Genomic DNA, 15,950 nt, shown 5'->3' with positions numbered 1-15,950 from the left:
AGTCACAGTTAGTGAACTAAACCACAAGTAGATGCAGTAAAAAGAGAAGGCTTATTTAATTGGACAAAGAAATCAAGGAGATACTAATCGCAATACCTTAATACTTTATTCTCTTGTGCGGCTCTCTCCTCCAAGCGAAACCTCCGTCATGACAATAATACAATTTATCAGATAATATGAAAACACACAAAAACACTAGAAGAACAAAAAAATGAAAACTATAAGAACAAAATGTGTTTAATGCATATTGAAAGGGAATAACTAAATAAGAAAGAAAAAGGAAGAGGTTCAGGTTAAACTTAAACCATCACAACAAGAACCGCAGCCAAATTACAGTTTTAAAAATTAAAGTGGGGGTGGGGGGGGCAAAACACAAAGACCAATTCAAGCAACAGAATTTCATCCAAGTTCAAACTAATAGACCAATGCAGATGCAAAAGGTTCACACTACTCCCAATAAACAACCATTGTACCTTCTCCTGTGTGCCTTTAAAGCATTGACAGACTTTAGGACTGTTCTCTAAGCCGATGGTAGTTGTCCTGGAGAAAAACACATCAGGCCCCTCAAGAAGACGAAAAGAGAGAAATGAAGCAATTCACTATCACAAATGATATTCACAGAGTTTTCAAATAATTAAAATATGATTCAGAATGACCCTCTCCTTATTCAGATGGAATGTTTCCAAACATAGACTTCTACAATGAGTAAAGTCGGCAATGAGATTACACAGTAATATAAAGAAAGAAAGCGCCATTAGCAGGTTGTCTTACAATAAAACCAGTAAATTCCCACTGGGAATTGCAGTGGTGAGAACTCCACCCAAACAGCATCACCCATGCCGATATTGTAACCAACGCTCTCACGCAGCACAAGGAAGATGGAAGCAGTTCAAAGATTAGAACCTCAAATTAAAATTAAGATGTGCAATGTACAAAAATATCTAGGACAACAGCATTTCTTGATATAACAGAGATAAAGAGAAAACGGCAACATGGTTTCACTTGCCAGTGATAAATGGGTGAGCTAATGCCTGTGACACAGTCAGTCTCTTCTCTGGATCAAGGATGAACATCTTGTCTAAGAGATCCCTGAAATGAGCTAACATCTTGGGATCCTCACCAGGGTAACCCTTTATAATTGAACCAAAATCTTTTGGCTTTACATTTAAAATCATTCTCTTCATCATCTGAAAAGGAAAAGATAAAAAAAATTACTCTCAAACTGCAAAATCCCAGAGAAAACATAAGGACTGGATTGTTACCTTCCCACTAACAGTGTCCTCCTCTGTAGCGTAAAAGTTCAAGTCGTGATCAAAGTGCTGATCAATAAATGCTCCCTGATAAACCGAAAGCACAAACATAAGTAAAAGCATAGAAGAACTGCTTCTCTTAAATATACAAATTAGAGCTCTACTTTACATGTTATGTTCTTCGTTCAAGTTCGTTAAGGAAAGCAGTCATCTGAGAAGGCGTATTTTTATATCAAATCTACTTTAACGCTTACCTTACGAAGCATCTTTTTGGGGAAAAGGCCTTTCAGTTCCATATGAAGGCGTAACATATCATTATTTGTGGCGCCAGGGAAAAGAACTTTCCCGCAATAAAGCTCATATAGACAGCAGCCAACCGACCATATATCAAGCGGATGGTCATAAGCCAGCCCCAGAACTGTCATGGAATAAAATAGAAGCTTCAATTACATATTCTTTGGAAATTGTTCAAATCAAATCTTCGCTAACAATCCAAAATATGATGATTCTCAAGGCAGATAGAACTTACTGATTTCAGGGGATCTGTAAAAGCGACTAACGAGATATGGCGTGACTTCGTTTTTTCCAGCAAACATTGCATTACCAAAGTCGCAAAGCTTCAACACGGTTTTGTTCTCATTCACCTAGACAAACAGAGCAATTGTCAACTGTAAGAAAGCTCATGGATCAAGTATGAGACAATCACAGAAACATATAACTGACCAGCATGTTGTCAGGTTTTATATCGCAGTGAAGAACCCCACAATTCTTCAGATGTTTAAGGGCAATGAAAAGCTGCTTTGAATACGACCTAACAGCAGACAGTTTGAGGCCAATGTTACGGCCAAACTTCTTCAAGAGCTCTCGAAGATTTAAATGGAGCGACTCAAACACCAAGCAAAGGTGATTCCGGTACTTGAAACTTGAAAGCAAACGAACACAGTGCCGCTTGTCATCTCGGTCAGCACCAGCCAGCTTCTTCAATATCTGAACCTCAGTCTGGCCAGCTTTATGCCTACACGAAATGTGATAAAGCAATGAGTCACAAAAGCATAAAGATCATAAAGCAGATATTGCATATGAATTCAACGACTTAGTCAGCGCCTATAGAATGCACCACTTACATCGTCTCGTTGTTACGAATAATTTTTATAGCAACTTCGTCAGGTTCAGCTGGTCCAGCTCTTAAATCTTTCGCACGAACGACAGTAGAGAAAACGCCTTTTCCATGAGTAGCAATGACTTCATATCTGCCGTCAATTAGCTCGCCGAACTGATAGCCTAAACAGGAGATAAGACACTATTTTAAAGATGAAATTCACAGAAGGGCTTATACGAATTGAAAAGATGAGAATAACATGAAGTGTAAGAAGTGGTCAAAAACTACAATATAAACTGGTTTAACAAATTAGAAAGAGAGCAAACTTACTGTAATAACCCTCCGCATCATCCCAATTGTCATGAAGCCCGCTCCTTACCATTGGAACACCATCACCTTTCCCTCGCATGTGACCCTATAAGAAGAAAGCTTTATATAAGGCGAGAAGAAAATAATAAAACCATCACACAACAAACAAACATTTCTCTTAAACACGAATCAAAAGGTTTGATGAAGATCTGACTAGTAGATCAGATCCATGACAATAGGAGAATTGCCAGATGATAACATCAGAAGTTTAGTGATCTGTTAGAATAAGGTAAGGTCAAAAGACGTAAAATTGCCAAGTAATTGAGCTTACATACCACTTTTTGATTAGCAGCTGGGGACTCTCCAAATATATCATCATGAAACATGTCAGCTGATCTTTCACTCTGAAAAAAATAAGATCGAGAAACATCACCACATATATACAAAATGATAGTGTAAACCCAAATATTACTCACAACCACACACAACACTTAAGCCAAATAAAAAAATAAGAAATCCTCTGCTAACCCACCTTTGGGCTACCTTCGCCAAGCCCTGCTGGAGCTTGAGTCTTCTCCGAGTTTGAAATTCCAAACACAGTAGGTGGCCCACCAGCTGTTAATGAGGTTTTAGCAACATCACCAACAACAGGGTCAAAGTCCGAGTTAGCTTTGGCTGCACCAGCATTAGCAGCTGTAACAACTGCAAAAGAAGCCGAATCCGGAGCACTGTTTTCTTGAACGACATCTGGCACAGAAACAAAACACTCAGTGAGACTACAAGAAGTTTGTACAAGTGCAAGTGAAACCAATCAACCAAATCTACCACGAACTAATTACAGCTTTCAGTAAAAGAGCCATTCACGCATACCAAATTGAGCGGAAGTCTGAAAAAATTACCTTTCCCCTTATCCTGCGAAATAAGTTCACTTTGCTGCTCGGACTTCTTTTTAAATTTCTCTATGCTCTCCCTGATTCTATTTAATTCTTCTTCTTCTATTTCTTCCGGAGATTTCCATATAAATTCTTTGTCATTATCATCTTGATCATTCTCATTTTTCGACCTAATAGTAAAATATTTAAGCACCCAACAAAATAGTAAAGGTGTATCGTATGTAACAGAACATTTATAAGTAAGGAATAGGGTTAGTGAAAGAATACCTTTCACCGTTGTCCACTTCAACACTTTTATACTTCTCCTTATCAGCCTGGATTTCTCTATCTTTGTCACTCTCCCTTTCCTTTTCTCTCATCCTCTCTCGGCTATCATATCTGGTTCTGTCTCTACTCCTACCCCTTCTATTGTCTCTGTCTCGTAAATAATCTCCTTCCCTCTCCCTTCTCCTTTCCCTATCGACGCTCCCACCTCTTTCATTGTCTCTATCTCGTCCTTCCCTCTCCCTTCTCCTATCCCTATCAATGCTGCGCTCCCGTTCCTTATCTTTCCGCCTTTCACGGTCAGCCTCTATCTCCCTCCTTTCTTCTCGTTCTCTTTCCCTCCTCCGATCAATATCCCTCTCTCTCCGTTTACTTCCTTCTGAATCCCTATCTCGAATGCTTCCTTCCCTGTCCATATCCCTCTCCTTACTTCTTTCTCTTTCCACGTCTTCTCGAGTATATTCCCTGTCATATCCTTCATATCGCCCACGTCCCTCGCTCCTCCTTGAGTCAACTCTGTCATGACGATACTCCCTACTAGAGTCGCGATGTCTTCCTCTGACCGAAAACTCATCCTCCGCAACAACCCTTGACTTAGATCTACTCCGCGCACGGACTTCGTTATACTGCCGGCTCTCCGTAAGAGACCGGTTACTACTCTTATACTTCTCTTCAGAGTTCTCCGAAGAAAACGAACTCCTGCCATTATCATAACTTCTTTTACCAACTCTCTCCGAAGGACCCCCAGATTCTTTCTTGTCCTCCCTTTTAGATTCACGAGTCAGAACACCATTAGAAGTCCCGGCATTTCCAGAAACCCCATCGACAGGCTACAAAACGCATGAGAACACATTAAAAAAAATGATAAAGAAGCAACAACATAATCGCGAAACCAGTTCTTACAAATCAAGGGAAAGCCCATCAGTCTCCATTGAACGCCTATGGCAACTGCTTTCTTACATATGCATTGAAACACTCAGGTTATCTAAATAAAAAACTCTCAAAGACCAAAGCTTTTATCATAATTTCAGCTTAAAGCTGTTTGGATACTGAGTTATAAATCACAATCTATAGTTTCAATCAAACCCCTATAATCCCAGCATCCAAGCAGAATCTATAAGCAAAAGACAAGTAAAAGAGGGCGATTAGAACAGACCAGATGAATGTCTTGAATCTGATCGGATTTGATTTCGCCCGACTCGCCATCAGAATCTACCGTCTTAACATTGGCGACCCCTTCTTCATCTAGAATCTCCCCTTCCTCGACGTCATCCCCACCACCGCCGTTACTGACTCCAATCGTAGTAACATCCATCAGCTCAGCCTCATCTTCACCCGATGGAAGCTCATCTTCGCGCTTCTTATCACGGCGGTGTCGGTGGTGGCGCTTGTGGTGGTGCTTGTGGTGACGGTGCTTGTGGCGCTTAGATGATTTATCGGCTTCGTCGGAGGATGAGGAGGAACGGTGGTGCTTGCGGTGGAGAGATTCGATCTGATTGTCATTCGTCATGAGATCGTCGAAATTAGGGTTGGGGCTCAAGAGAATTGGGTTTGTTTGTTTTTCACCTCTTTCTTTCTTTCTCGCTCGGTATGTTTTCGCGACTCGCGAATAAGCAATACATATATGTATATATACTGTATACGCTAATACGCGTATTCTTTTCTTTTTTTTTAAGATTTTTAAACCGTAAACTACAAAGTTTATTGAGAAAATGACACAAAGAACACTAAATCAAGTTTTCCTTCCCAAACTAGCACTCAGGATTAGAAATCACAAAAATAGGTTTCATTAAAGGGGCAATTTACCCTTATGCCCCCTTCTTTAACTAATTTAAAAAACAAATTTGAAATCAATTTGTCGCCGTCCTCGTTTCATCGCTTCTTCGTCGTCGTCTCCCCGTCCTTGTCGTCGTCGTCTCTCCGTCGTCGTCGTCGTCGTCGTCTCTCCGTCGTCGTCGTCGTCGTCGTCTCTCCGTCGTCGTCGTCGTCGTCGTCGTCTCTCCGTTGATCCGTCGTCGTCGTCTCTTCGTTTATTTATCGTCGTCGTCGTCGTTTCTCAATTGATCTGTCGTTTCTACGTCTATTCATCTCATTCTCTCTCTCGTGTGTCTGATTTGATTAAGGTTTGAATCATTTCATTTTGTTATACATTATCTAGGTTTTGTTATATATTGTTGACGATTTGAAGTTGATTTTGTAGAACAATGGAAGTTTTGTGCATCTGTGGACAATGGATCTCAAAAGAATCTCTCCAGTGGGAGTTTCTTGTTGATTTGAAGAGGAATGCATCAATCATTTCCATAGAAGAAGATCTACTGTATGAAGATTTGATGAAGATTATCTCTGAAGATTTTAGTGTTAAAGAGGAAGAAATCAGTTTGAGTTATGGTTTTTCATTGGATATGAAATGTATTATTGAAAGTTTCCCCCCACTCTCGATAGGTAATACTCGTCAGCTCAGAACTTTCATTTCCAAGACTAGAGCATTTGATGGAACCTGTCGTTTGTGTGTTAAGGTTTTTTTCTTACTTAGACTTTTCAGGATATGCTTCATAACCAATTATTATGCCTTACAGAACTACTTGACTCTATGCAAGTTAGTACTGATCCAGCTAGCTGTAACACTCAAGCTTCTGATACAGTTGCTTCTACTGTTCCATTGAATGCCAATCCAGCGATTCTTTCTACTGTGCAGAGTGAAAAACAGGTACATTGTCCTTAATTCCCTTTTTCTGTTTGTGTTTGCATGATATGCTTCATAATCAAGTACTATGCCTTACAGAACTACTTGACTTTTGCAGAGTCTTCTATTTGAAGGTGTTTCTACAGTTCCTGTGAATGCTCTTCCGGATTTTAGTACTGATTCAGCTAGCTGTAACATTCAAGCTTCTGATACATTTGCTTCTACTGTTCCATTGAATGCCAATCCAGTGATTCTTTCTACTGTGCAGAGTGAAAAACAGGTACATTGTCCCTAATTCCCTTTTTCTGTTTGTGTTTGCATGATATGCTTCATAATCAAGTATTATGCCTTACAGAACTACTTGACTTTTGCAGAGTTTCTATATGAAGGTGTTTCTACAGTTCCTCTGAATGCTCTTCCGGATTTTAGCCCTGTCCATATTGGACTTTCACCAAACACGAGAGTAGCTGGCGATATTAAGGTGAATAGCTATTTTAAGACAAAGAGAGAGTTGATGTTGAGGATGAAGAAATGGGCTTTAGAGTGGAAGTTTGAGTACAAGACTGTCTCTTCTAACAAGTCAAGAGTGCTTTTGAGTTGTGTTGATGAAAATTGCACGTGGAGGATGCGTGCTATCAAGCTACCTGTTTCAGATTTTTTCGTTGTTAAAAAGTATGTTCATGAGCATACATGCGATACAACACACAGGAAAGCCAACCACAGACAAGCATCTGCAAAGTTGTTGGGTTCTTTGATTTCCAGCAATTATGGAGAAAAAAAGGAAGGTCTCAAACCGAAACAGATCATTGAACAGGTCAGGATGCTGCATGGTGTTCACATCAATTACAAACAAGCTTGGAGAGTGAGAGAAGAAGCTCAGATTTTGGTTAGAGGGACTCCTGAAGACAGCTATTACAATTTGTCTAGGTGGTTGTATAAAATCACAGAAACAAACCCTGGTTCCTTGACTTATCAACATGTTGATGCTGCAGGAAAGTTCAAGTATGCATTTGTGGCTTTTGGTCCATCGATAAGGGGATTTTCATTGATGAGGAGAGTTATTGCAGTAGATGGTACATTTCTGAAGGGAAAATTCAATGGGACTTTATTGGCAGCTTGTGCTCAAGATGGGAATTATCATCTATATCCTCTCGCCTTTGCAGTGGTTGACGCAGAAAACGGCGCCTCTTGGAAATGGTTCTTTAGAGGTTTGAGCCAGAAGATCCCGGACGCTTCGGATCTTGTTTTTGTATCAGACAGGGCTAACTCCATTTCTTCAGCGTTGGAGGATGTATATCCCTTATCTCACCATGGAATTTGCAGGATCCATCTGCTCCGCAACATCACTCCTACATATGCGAAGACTGGGTTGCTACCTCTGGTGGAAAGCGCTGCTGATGCCTATACGTGTCACGAGTTCTGGTTAATCTTCAAGGACATAAAGGATAAATGTCCTGAATTGGCTAAGTATCTGGAAGAGTCTGATTTTAGGAAGTGGGCACGAAGCTATGCGCCTGCGAACAGGTATAATATCATGACTACCAACATTGCAGAGTCTCTCAATTCTATGTTGAAGATGCCTCGTGAGTTGCCCATTATCTCTCTCCTTGAAACTATCAGATTGACGATGACCACTTGGTTTTTTGAGCGACGCGAAGCGGCTGCGAAACATAAGCACCTGGTTACTCCAAAAGTTGTTCAGAAATTGGTATCTAGGTTAGGGGCCGCAATGTTGTTGAATGTGTATCAAGTTGATCGAAGCGAGTTTGAGGTGAAGAATGAAACAATGAAGTTTGTTGTTGACTTGGAGAAGCGGCATTGCACATGTAATGTTTTCGACATTGACAAGATCCCCTGCATCCATGCCATCGCTGCTGCTAAGCATATCAAGAGAGATGAAAACCGTTTTGTTGATGCTTCTCACTTGACAGAAACGTGGGCTAAAGCTTATGCTGAAAGCATACATCCTGGTGGAGAGTTGTCAACGTCCACCTATCCAGAGAATATTGATGAACTGTCTTGCCCACCTCCAGCTACCAAAAAGAAAAGTGGACGCCCTCCTACAAAGAGAAAGAGATCCGTTGGCGAGTTTGGGGTTCCTGGATCTAAATCTCAGTCCCACAAGTGCAGCAGATGTGGCACAGGAGGGCACAACAAGATCACATGCCAGAGGCCTATAGGATGAAGTTCTACATTTTTACATTTTTATCGATTATTATTTGGATGTTGGCTATTTGATGGTTACATGATATGCACAAGACCATATACATTTTTTCTTTTGGAACCCTATCCTGAATAAGTATGATTTCTTACAACTTTTGTAATATACAACATTATCTTTTGATCTCATTTCAATTTTTAGTTTAAACTTCTTTGCTAGAAAAAAACACAGTAATATTCAACTATTCTGGAATCCATCCAACTTTTGTAATATACAACTTTTGTAATATACAATGTATTATACTATCAATTGTATGGTTAAATACAATTATGTGGAAGCAACTAACAGATGATTCTCCTCAGCCTAGCGGCTAAACCTCGAAACCTATGACACCGAAACATTTGCTCGACCCGGGTTCGACTCTCCTACGAGTAATGGGTGTTTTTTTTTTTTGTTCAATTGTATGGCTAAATACAATTATGTGGAAGCAACTAACAGATGATTCTCCTCAGCCTAGCGGCTAAACCTCGAAACCTATGACACCGAAACATTTGCTCGACCCGGGTTCGACCTCCTACGAGTAATGGGTGATTTTTTTTTTTTTGTTCAAACATATATCTCAGGAATCACATTTGTTGCAATCGGAAGCCCATCCTGAACTATCAAAGATCTTTCCAATGTATTATACTATAAATTGTATGGCTAAATACAATTATGTGGAAGCAACTAACAGATGATTCTCCTCAGCCTAGCGGCTAAACCTCGAAACCTATGACACCGAAACATTTGCTCGACCCGGGTTCGACTCTCCTACGAGTAATGGGTGATTTTTTTTTTTTGTTCAAACATATATCTCAGGAATCACATTTGTTGCAATCGGAAGCCCATCCTGAACTATCAAAGATCTTTCCAATGTATTATACTATCAATTGTATGGCTAAATACAATTATGTGGAAGCAACTAACAGATGATTCTCCTCAGCCTAGCGGCTAAACCTCGAAACCTATGACACCGAAACATTTGCTCGACCCGGGTTCGACTCTCCTACGAGTAATGGGTGTTTTTTTTTTTTTTGTTCAAACATATATCTCAGGAATCGAAGAGTCTCTTCCAAACGACATCATGTAACTCAGTAACCGAAGAGTTTCTTTTCGTCAAGATTGGCTGTTATATGATTGGTTATTTCAGTAACTGACTTCAATAATCGAAGAGTTTCACAATAATCAAGAGTTTATTTTAACTGACTTCAATAATCGAAGAGTTCCTTTTTGTTCTATAAATATAAGGGACGATATCAGACCTTTTATTCACTCACTTCATTTCGTCTGATTTATCCTTTTGCAATACAAGTTAGTTTTCGATTTTTCTCATTTTCCATTCAATTCATGAACTTTTTTCTATTTCTATTTTATCGTTACATCTTAGTTTCGATTTTGTTGCAGGACAAAGTTTCAATGGAAGGAAGTTCAAAGAAGATGATGAAGCGTCCCATAGAGGAGGTTTACGGATGTGATGCTGCTGAAGGTTTCAAGAAGGGGAAGAAGGAAACTGTGGAACATTACAGGGCTATTCTTCGTTTGTCCAACGAATACAGGCTATCTGAGAATGATTGGAATCTTGCATCCAGCAAAGCAAATTCAATTGCTGTCCAAATCGAGTTGCTTGAAGATATTATCAAAGCTGATGGAAAATTTGATTTAACTGCTGAGTTGGAGAAACTCAAAGAAGAGCACTCGGAAGCGGAGCTTGCTGATGTGAAGGTCAAAGTCCCTGATTGGGATAAACTTGGCGAAAGTTGGATCTGTCATGAGTAATTTCATGTTATCGTCTTCTCTTTTTATGTTTTTAAGGACCACATTATGTTTGAATTTCAGTTTTTTATTTTAAATGAATAAGTACTTTTGTTTCTCTTGGATATTCAATGTTTTTCACTATTTTGTAATGGTTTGGCCTAGTGTTCTTATATCTTGGTTATCTGATTTGCTTATTTGTTTTTGGAAAGCCATCCTGAATACATAAAATGATATCCAGATTATATAAATCTATCGTCTGTGAATAAATGAGTTCACATTTACTCTGTTATCGAATATCCAACGTAGCCTAGTGGCAAGCCCTTCTACTCTTAGTGTACCCTTATCACACAATAAGCCGTGTTCGATCCCCGTTGTGTATACTCACATTTTTTTTTTGTTTTTAATTAAATATTCAAACGTTATTTTCGTTTTATTGTAGCTTTTGGCAAGTATAAGACCCTTGGTACAACGGCTGCACACTTGGATTAATCTATCGAGAGTTCACGAGTTCAATCAACATCAGATCACATTCTTTTTCATTTTTTTTTTGGTAAACTTTAAAGGAATTTGTTTTTGGAAAGCTATCCTGAATACCTAAAATGATATCCAGATCATATAAATCTATCGTCTGTGAATAAATAAGTTCACATTTACTCTAATATCGAATATCCACCATAGCCTAGTGGCAAGCCCTTCTACTCTTAGTGTACCCTTATCACACAATAAGGCGTGTTCGATCCCCGTTGTGTATACTCAAATTTTTTTCTGTTTTTACTTAAATATTCAAAAGTTATTCTCGTTTTATTATATCTTTTGGCAAGTATAACACCCTTGGCACAGCGGCTGCACACTTTGATTCATCTTTCGAGAGTTCACGAGTTCAATCAACATCGGATCACTTTCTTTTTCATTTTTTTTGTAAACTTTAAAGGAATATGCTAGGCTTTGGTGCATTTTGCTTTCTCACTCTTTTTCTGGAAACCCATCCTAAAAGTACCATAAGCATTTGACAATTCATCAATACATCCTAAAAAATTTTCAATAACAATCTAAATGAAAAAAACGTTAGGGATAATTCATTACAAACTCAAACTTAAACGTTAGGGATAATTAATATCAAAGTAGAAAAACAGAGTAGAAAACAGAACAAATATGACAGAAACAGAAAACAGAACATTTTCACTTCCTTTGACCTTCCTGGAAATCTTTATCCATAAACTGGTCGAAGATCTCACAACATAGCTTGCTTCGTAAGTCCATCGCAGTTTCATCATTTATATTAGCCATGCTCTTCAATCCCAGTGACCTGCATTCCAGCATCTTCACAACAAAAATACCACAGTTGTATGGAAATTTTGTCTTTGGAAGCCCTTCTACAAACTTAACTTCAAATGGACTGATATCTTCGAAATTAACCTCTTCACCAAGAAGTTCCATCTTTATGGCACTAATCAAAACTGTCATAAATACCCAAAATTATACAATAAATCAATCACCAACAGACAACAAAATGAATATGTAAAAATGCATCACAAGCACAAGCAGCAAGTGACAAACTTTTATTTTCTAAATTAGCTAAAATTCTTTTTTCAGGATACGCATACTTTCACAATCCTATCCATTATCAATGTAACAATATAAATTAAACTGATTTTTCTACACTGAATGATAAAATTAATATTTTTACCTGCCAGTTCTTGGATTTTATTAAGAGCACGTTTGATATTTGCTTTTGGAAGACCACAATGGAAGAGTGTGATTGTGTTGTCCATCAATTGTATCTCCACCCCAATATAGTGACAGCTCAACTTATCTTCAATGACACCATATATAACATCAACATCTTCCAGCCATACCTTCTTTGGATGTATTAAACCTTTCACAAGTTCGCCTACACAGCCCTCCAATAACTTTTTTTTCTTATGTGGCTTCCTGACAGATTCATAAGCGTACCCAACCACTTCTAAGAATTTGACTGGTACAAAGCATGCTGCTGGAAGATTGTTGTTGCGGAACCAAGCACCTTGCTCAACCCTCTTACAATTTAGCATTTCAAATGCAACATTTATGTGCTGCCAATGTAACAATATAGTTAGAAACTTCATATAGAACTGCTATAACATGGACATCTAGCATAGCTCAACTCAACCTCTTCCTAAACATATGACACAATCAAATAGAAAGACAGAACAGAGTGTTGATTACCTCTTTGTTGAGATTTTTTTCTGCATCGTCCATTTTTTGAAAGAACTCTTTTTCAATTTCTTTTCCATTGATATAAAACGGTCTGTAGTTGATAAAATTAACTAGTATCAATCGAAACTTTTACAAAATAAATTAGGAATATTTATGCGAGGACAAAAAGTTGCTTACACACGATATATGCCCCGTAGATCCATCCAGTGTGCAAGCCTTGAAAACCGAGGAAATTCAGGTGTCACAAATGGATCAATTGGAAGGATTACCTCAGGTGTTACAGGTATAGGAGGGTTTCTAGGTCGTATTGGCCTCTTCTCTTCTCGCTGTAGAAAAGGAAGCAAATCTACTGGCTGAGCATTTGCTTTCTTCTTCTTACCAACATGTGGCTTCCCCTTTAATTAAAAATAAAGACAAAAATTCAGGATCGTTTTTATCTTTATACTTGAATGCCTTCCTAATATGAAGTAAAAATATTTTTTATACCTTTTTTGCATGATCGTCTTGACTTGGTTTCACACTCTTACCCTGCTTTACTTCCATCTGTGAAACAAAACCGATATATCAAACTATTGACCTGAACTTCAATTCAAGTGGATCTTATTCATTTTTATTACCTCTTTTGCCATTTTCCCAACACCATCTTCTGATGGACCAGCTGCTTCATTTTTCTTACAAGCGACAGCCTTCGCCTTCCCCTTTTTGAATGACAAAAATTCAGATACATTTATATCTTAATTCCTAGTATGATGTATAAATATTTCATACCTTTTTATCACCATCTCCTTCACTTGGATTCACACTCTGCGTCTGCTCTTCTTCCATCTGAAAATCAATACCGAGATATTAAACAAATGACATTATTTTTCAATTCAAGTGATCCAAGGCATTTGTTTTACCTTTTTTGTCATCTCCCAAACACCATCTACCCATTTTCTTGGTTTTCGAATCTCAGAATGGTGGAAGTAAATTTCTTTTTTAGAATTGTTCAAAGCGACAAAACACGAGCCATCAAACAAAATGACTTTAACTTTTCCAGCGCACCAGGCACCATCGTCGAACGCCTCCACGTCCTGCATTAGCTCATAACTTTTCTTCGCTCCAGTTCTCTCAGGTGGTGGTTGAGGACGTATTCTGTCAATTGATACACGTGTCTCAACACTCCTTTTCCTCTTCTTTTCGTCCAGAGACGGGATGGAGTACTCAACTTTCACCGTCTCAACCCCATCAACCAAATATGTTTTCAACACATTTCCTGGATACCATTTATGACAAGTATTGTCATCTTGGATTGAAATCTCCACATTTGCTCCGATCTCAAAGGGATTTTGAACTCTGTTTTCTACATCCTGTGATGGTTTAGATTCAAGGATATCCAGTCATTTTGATAGTTGCTGTATATTTATTAAAGGTTTTAATGAAAGTAATACCTTATTTTGCTCTGTTAAAAGATTTCTGCGAGCTCGGGTATTTGGCTGTGTGTCGGAAATGTTTGGTGAAATGATCTCATTCATAAGCTCGTGAGTCTCCTGAATTCAGGAATGGTTGAATGAACACGTACAAGGGCTTCCAAAAATTACTTGAAAAGTCCAATTTTTTAAAGAAGGTACCTGCTGCGTCTGAATTGGAGTAAGGACTGGAGTCTCAATATTCTGTTGAGCTATTGGAGAACCAGGTGTCTCTTTCGTGATCTCATTCATAGGCTCTCGTGTATCCTGAAGTCAGGAATGGGATTATGAACACGTACCAAATTCATAATTTTATAAATACCAACAGTTTTCAAAATTATACTTGCCTCATTGTTAAGTTGTTCATCTGCTTGATCTGCATTGGCTTCACCTTGTCTGGAAGCCGTCTCATGAAATGGAGTTGTGTCAGTCTGTGCAAGTACAACAAAAATTAGGAAGGCAATCCTAAATATGTATAACATCTTCCAAAATTACTTGACAACTCAAAAAAAAAAACTGAATCAAGAACTAGATAAACATTAATTTTAATTTCCGAAAAAAAAGTTACCTCATTGTTTGGAGTTCCATATGAAGTAACTCTTTGTAGTTTCTCTAGTTTTGTCACACGTTCTTTAATCTGTTTCCTGTCTTTTTCAATCAAACACAAACGATCGTTCATGATCCTTAAATTATCTCCCACCATCTCGCTGATTCTGTTGATCTTTGATTCCAAAGACTCCTCCTGATACGAAGTAGAAGCTTGACTCATCCCTCCATTCCCAAACAGTAAAGATGCTCTTCTTATTTCTTCATTAGCACCGTATAGGTCTACTGACATGTTTCGCCAATCTCTAATTTTAAACTTATAACCTCTCTTGGATAAATCGGCCATGTCATCCAGATCTTTATTAGCTTCGTCTTCCATGCAAACATCAGCTTCTGGATCATTAGAAATAGGAGGTAGGATGCATGTGACCTTAAGCTGAAACCATAAAAATAATTAGCTTTTAAATGGAGAATCATAAGGCAAAACAAGAAAAAAATAATGTAAAAACTTACATGATCTTTGATTTCAATTAGGAGAACATCTATCAGCTGTGGAGAAGCTATTTGAAGGTACTTCTCACACAAAAATATTGGGGTAGACGGTTGAACGCTCAGAATAGGAACAACTTGACTGAATGCATACTGTAGCAAAGGTACTGACTCAAGTATCCATATAAGAAATGCCATAGGGAACCCTTGCAAATCATAATTGTTTTTGTCGAGGCTTTTGTCGACAGCTCTCTGAAGTGATTTTAACAGCAAATTATAAGCTGTTCTCCCCCATGGGTATGTCATCAAGACATCCATATCCTGCGCTATTTTCACATAATCCAAAGTAAAAGTTGTGCCACCGTCGAGAAGGCTCTTCTGTAGTAGTATGCTCTCAATCAGGAGGAGCATTGCAAGGCAGAATCTCTCATCAGAAGCATCTTCTCTTGTGTTTCTGAGCTGCTTCTCCACGTCCTTTACTGTATGAGTACGCCCTTTTAGGAAGTCCCACTTAAATTTCTCGGTTCCCTCTCGTGGTTCTCTTGCTTCACCACTACATTTCAAACCAGTCACCATGTGGAATTCTCTTATAGAGAACCTCATTGGCTGAGCACCAAAATGGAACCATGCTTCGTGTCTCTTCACTGTCTTGATGCTTTTGGTGAGAACTGCGTGCACTATCTTAGCTGATAATTTCAAAGACCTCTCTCCAAGCTTGATCACCGGTCCCAAAAACGTCCCTCTTATTCTGTTGAACTCATCATTTCCCTAGAATTTCCTTTAACAGTTTTAATAAGCAACTATCGAGTGTTGGTTTA

The 15,950-nt window shown here is 38.6% G+C and overlaps 5 protein-coding genes across 5 annotated transcripts; 2 read left to right on the top strand and 3 right to left on the bottom strand.

The window, feature by feature from the left end:
* Positions 1-642: 642 nt before the first annotated feature.
* Positions 643-5,388, bottom strand: LOC103875345 (serine/threonine-protein kinase prpf4B). The gene is given in 12 exon segments (XM_033273005.1): positions 643-1,187; positions 1,263-1,337; positions 1,505-1,668; positions 1,780-1,894; positions 1,974-2,265; positions 2,375-2,531; positions 2,680-2,764; positions 2,994-3,062; positions 3,191-3,405; positions 3,558-3,793; positions 3,795-4,645; positions 4,972-5,388. Coding segments are annotated over 12 exon segments (2,802 nt in total). The 5' UTR covers positions 5,326-5,388; the 3' UTR covers positions 643-998.
* Positions 5,389-5,668: 280 nt separating this feature from the next.
* On the top strand, positions 5,669-6,868 carry LOC117125967. Its single transcript, XM_033273030.1, has 2 exons — positions 5,669-6,522; positions 6,617-6,868. Exons 1-2 carry the CDS (start codon positions 6,361-6,363, stop codon positions 6,791-6,793), a joined length of 339 nt encoding a protein of 112 aa, XP_033128921.1. The 5' UTR covers positions 5,669-6,360; the 3' UTR covers positions 6,794-6,868.
* A 153-nt stretch (positions 6,869-7,021) lies between these two features.
* On the top strand, positions 7,022-8,683 carry LOC117126155. The gene has a single exon (XM_033273580.1). It carries the CDS (start codon positions 7,022-7,024, stop codon positions 8,681-8,683), a length of 1,662 nt encoding a protein of 553 aa, XP_033129471.1.
* A 1,807-nt stretch (positions 8,684-10,490) lies between these two features.
* Positions 10,491-13,474, bottom strand: LOC117126154. Its single transcript, XM_033273579.1, has 6 exons — positions 13,418-13,474; positions 13,267-13,347; positions 13,136-13,192; positions 12,827-13,044; positions 12,659-12,740; positions 10,491-12,525 (listed from the first exon to the last, which is right to left on the bottom strand). The coding sequence occupies exons 1-6, from the start codon at positions 13,472-13,474 to the stop codon at positions 12,043-12,045; spliced, it is 978 nt and encodes a 325-aa protein (XP_033129470.1). The 3' UTR covers positions 10,491-12,042.
* On the bottom strand, positions 13,270-15,894 carry LOC117125963. Its single transcript, XM_033273009.1, has 6 exons — positions 15,157-15,894; positions 14,666-15,079; positions 14,445-14,528; positions 14,260-14,364; positions 14,080-14,178; positions 13,270-13,998 (listed from the first exon to the last, which is right to left on the bottom strand). The coding sequence occupies exons 1-6, from the start codon at positions 15,733-15,735 to the stop codon at positions 13,522-13,524; spliced, it is 1,758 nt and encodes a 585-aa protein (XP_033128900.1). The 5' UTR covers positions 15,736-15,894; the 3' UTR covers positions 13,270-13,521.
* Between the last annotated feature and the right edge of the window lie 56 nt (positions 15,895-15,950).

This window comes from Brassica rapa, chromosome A06, assembly GCF_000309985.2.
Source record: "Brassica rapa cultivar Chiifu-401-42 chromosome A06, CAAS_Brap_v3.01, whole genome shotgun sequence".
Classification (NCBI taxonomy): Eukaryota; Viridiplantae; Streptophyta; class Magnoliopsida; order Brassicales; family Brassicaceae; genus Brassica; species Brassica rapa.
This window is presented reverse-complemented; position numbering and strand designations above follow the sequence as displayed.

Bases quoted from the DNA above. Each gene is read 5' to 3' on its own strand.
- LOC117125967 (XM_033273030.1), top strand. From the start codon at position 6,361: ATGCTTCATAACCAATTATTATGCCTTACAGAACTACTTGACTCTATG. The intron at 6,523-6,616 runs GTACATTGTCCT...TGACTTTTGCAG, and splicing joins CTGTGCAGAGTGAAAAACAG to AGTCTTCTATTTGAAGGTGT.
- LOC117126155 (XM_033273580.1), top strand. From the start codon at position 7,022: ATGAAGAAATGGGCTTTAGAGTGGAAGTTTGAGTACAAGACTGTCTCT.
- LOC117126154 (XM_033273579.1), bottom strand. From the start codon at position 13,474: ATGGAAGAAGAGCAGACGCAGAGTGTGAATCCAAGTGAAGGAGATGGT. The intron at 13,045-13,135 runs GTATAAAAAATA...TTTTAATTAAAG, and splicing joins AAGACGATCATGCAAAAAAG to GGGAAGCCACATGTTGGTAA. The intron at 12,526-12,658 runs GTAATCAACACT...TTACATTGGCAG, and splicing joins AAAAAAATCTCAACAAAGAG to CACATAAATGTTGCATTTGA.
- LOC117125963 (XM_033273009.1), bottom strand. From the start codon at position 15,735: ATGAGGTTCTCTATAAGAGAATTCCACATGGTGACTGGTTTGAAATGT. The intron at 14,365-14,444 runs GCAAGTATAATT...TCCTGACTTCAG, and splicing joins ATGAACAACTTAACAATGAG to GATACACGAGAGCCTATGAA. The intron at 14,179-14,259 runs GTACCTTCTTTA...TCCTGAATTCAG, and splicing joins CTCCAATTCAGACGCAGCAG to GAGACTCACGAGCTTATGAA.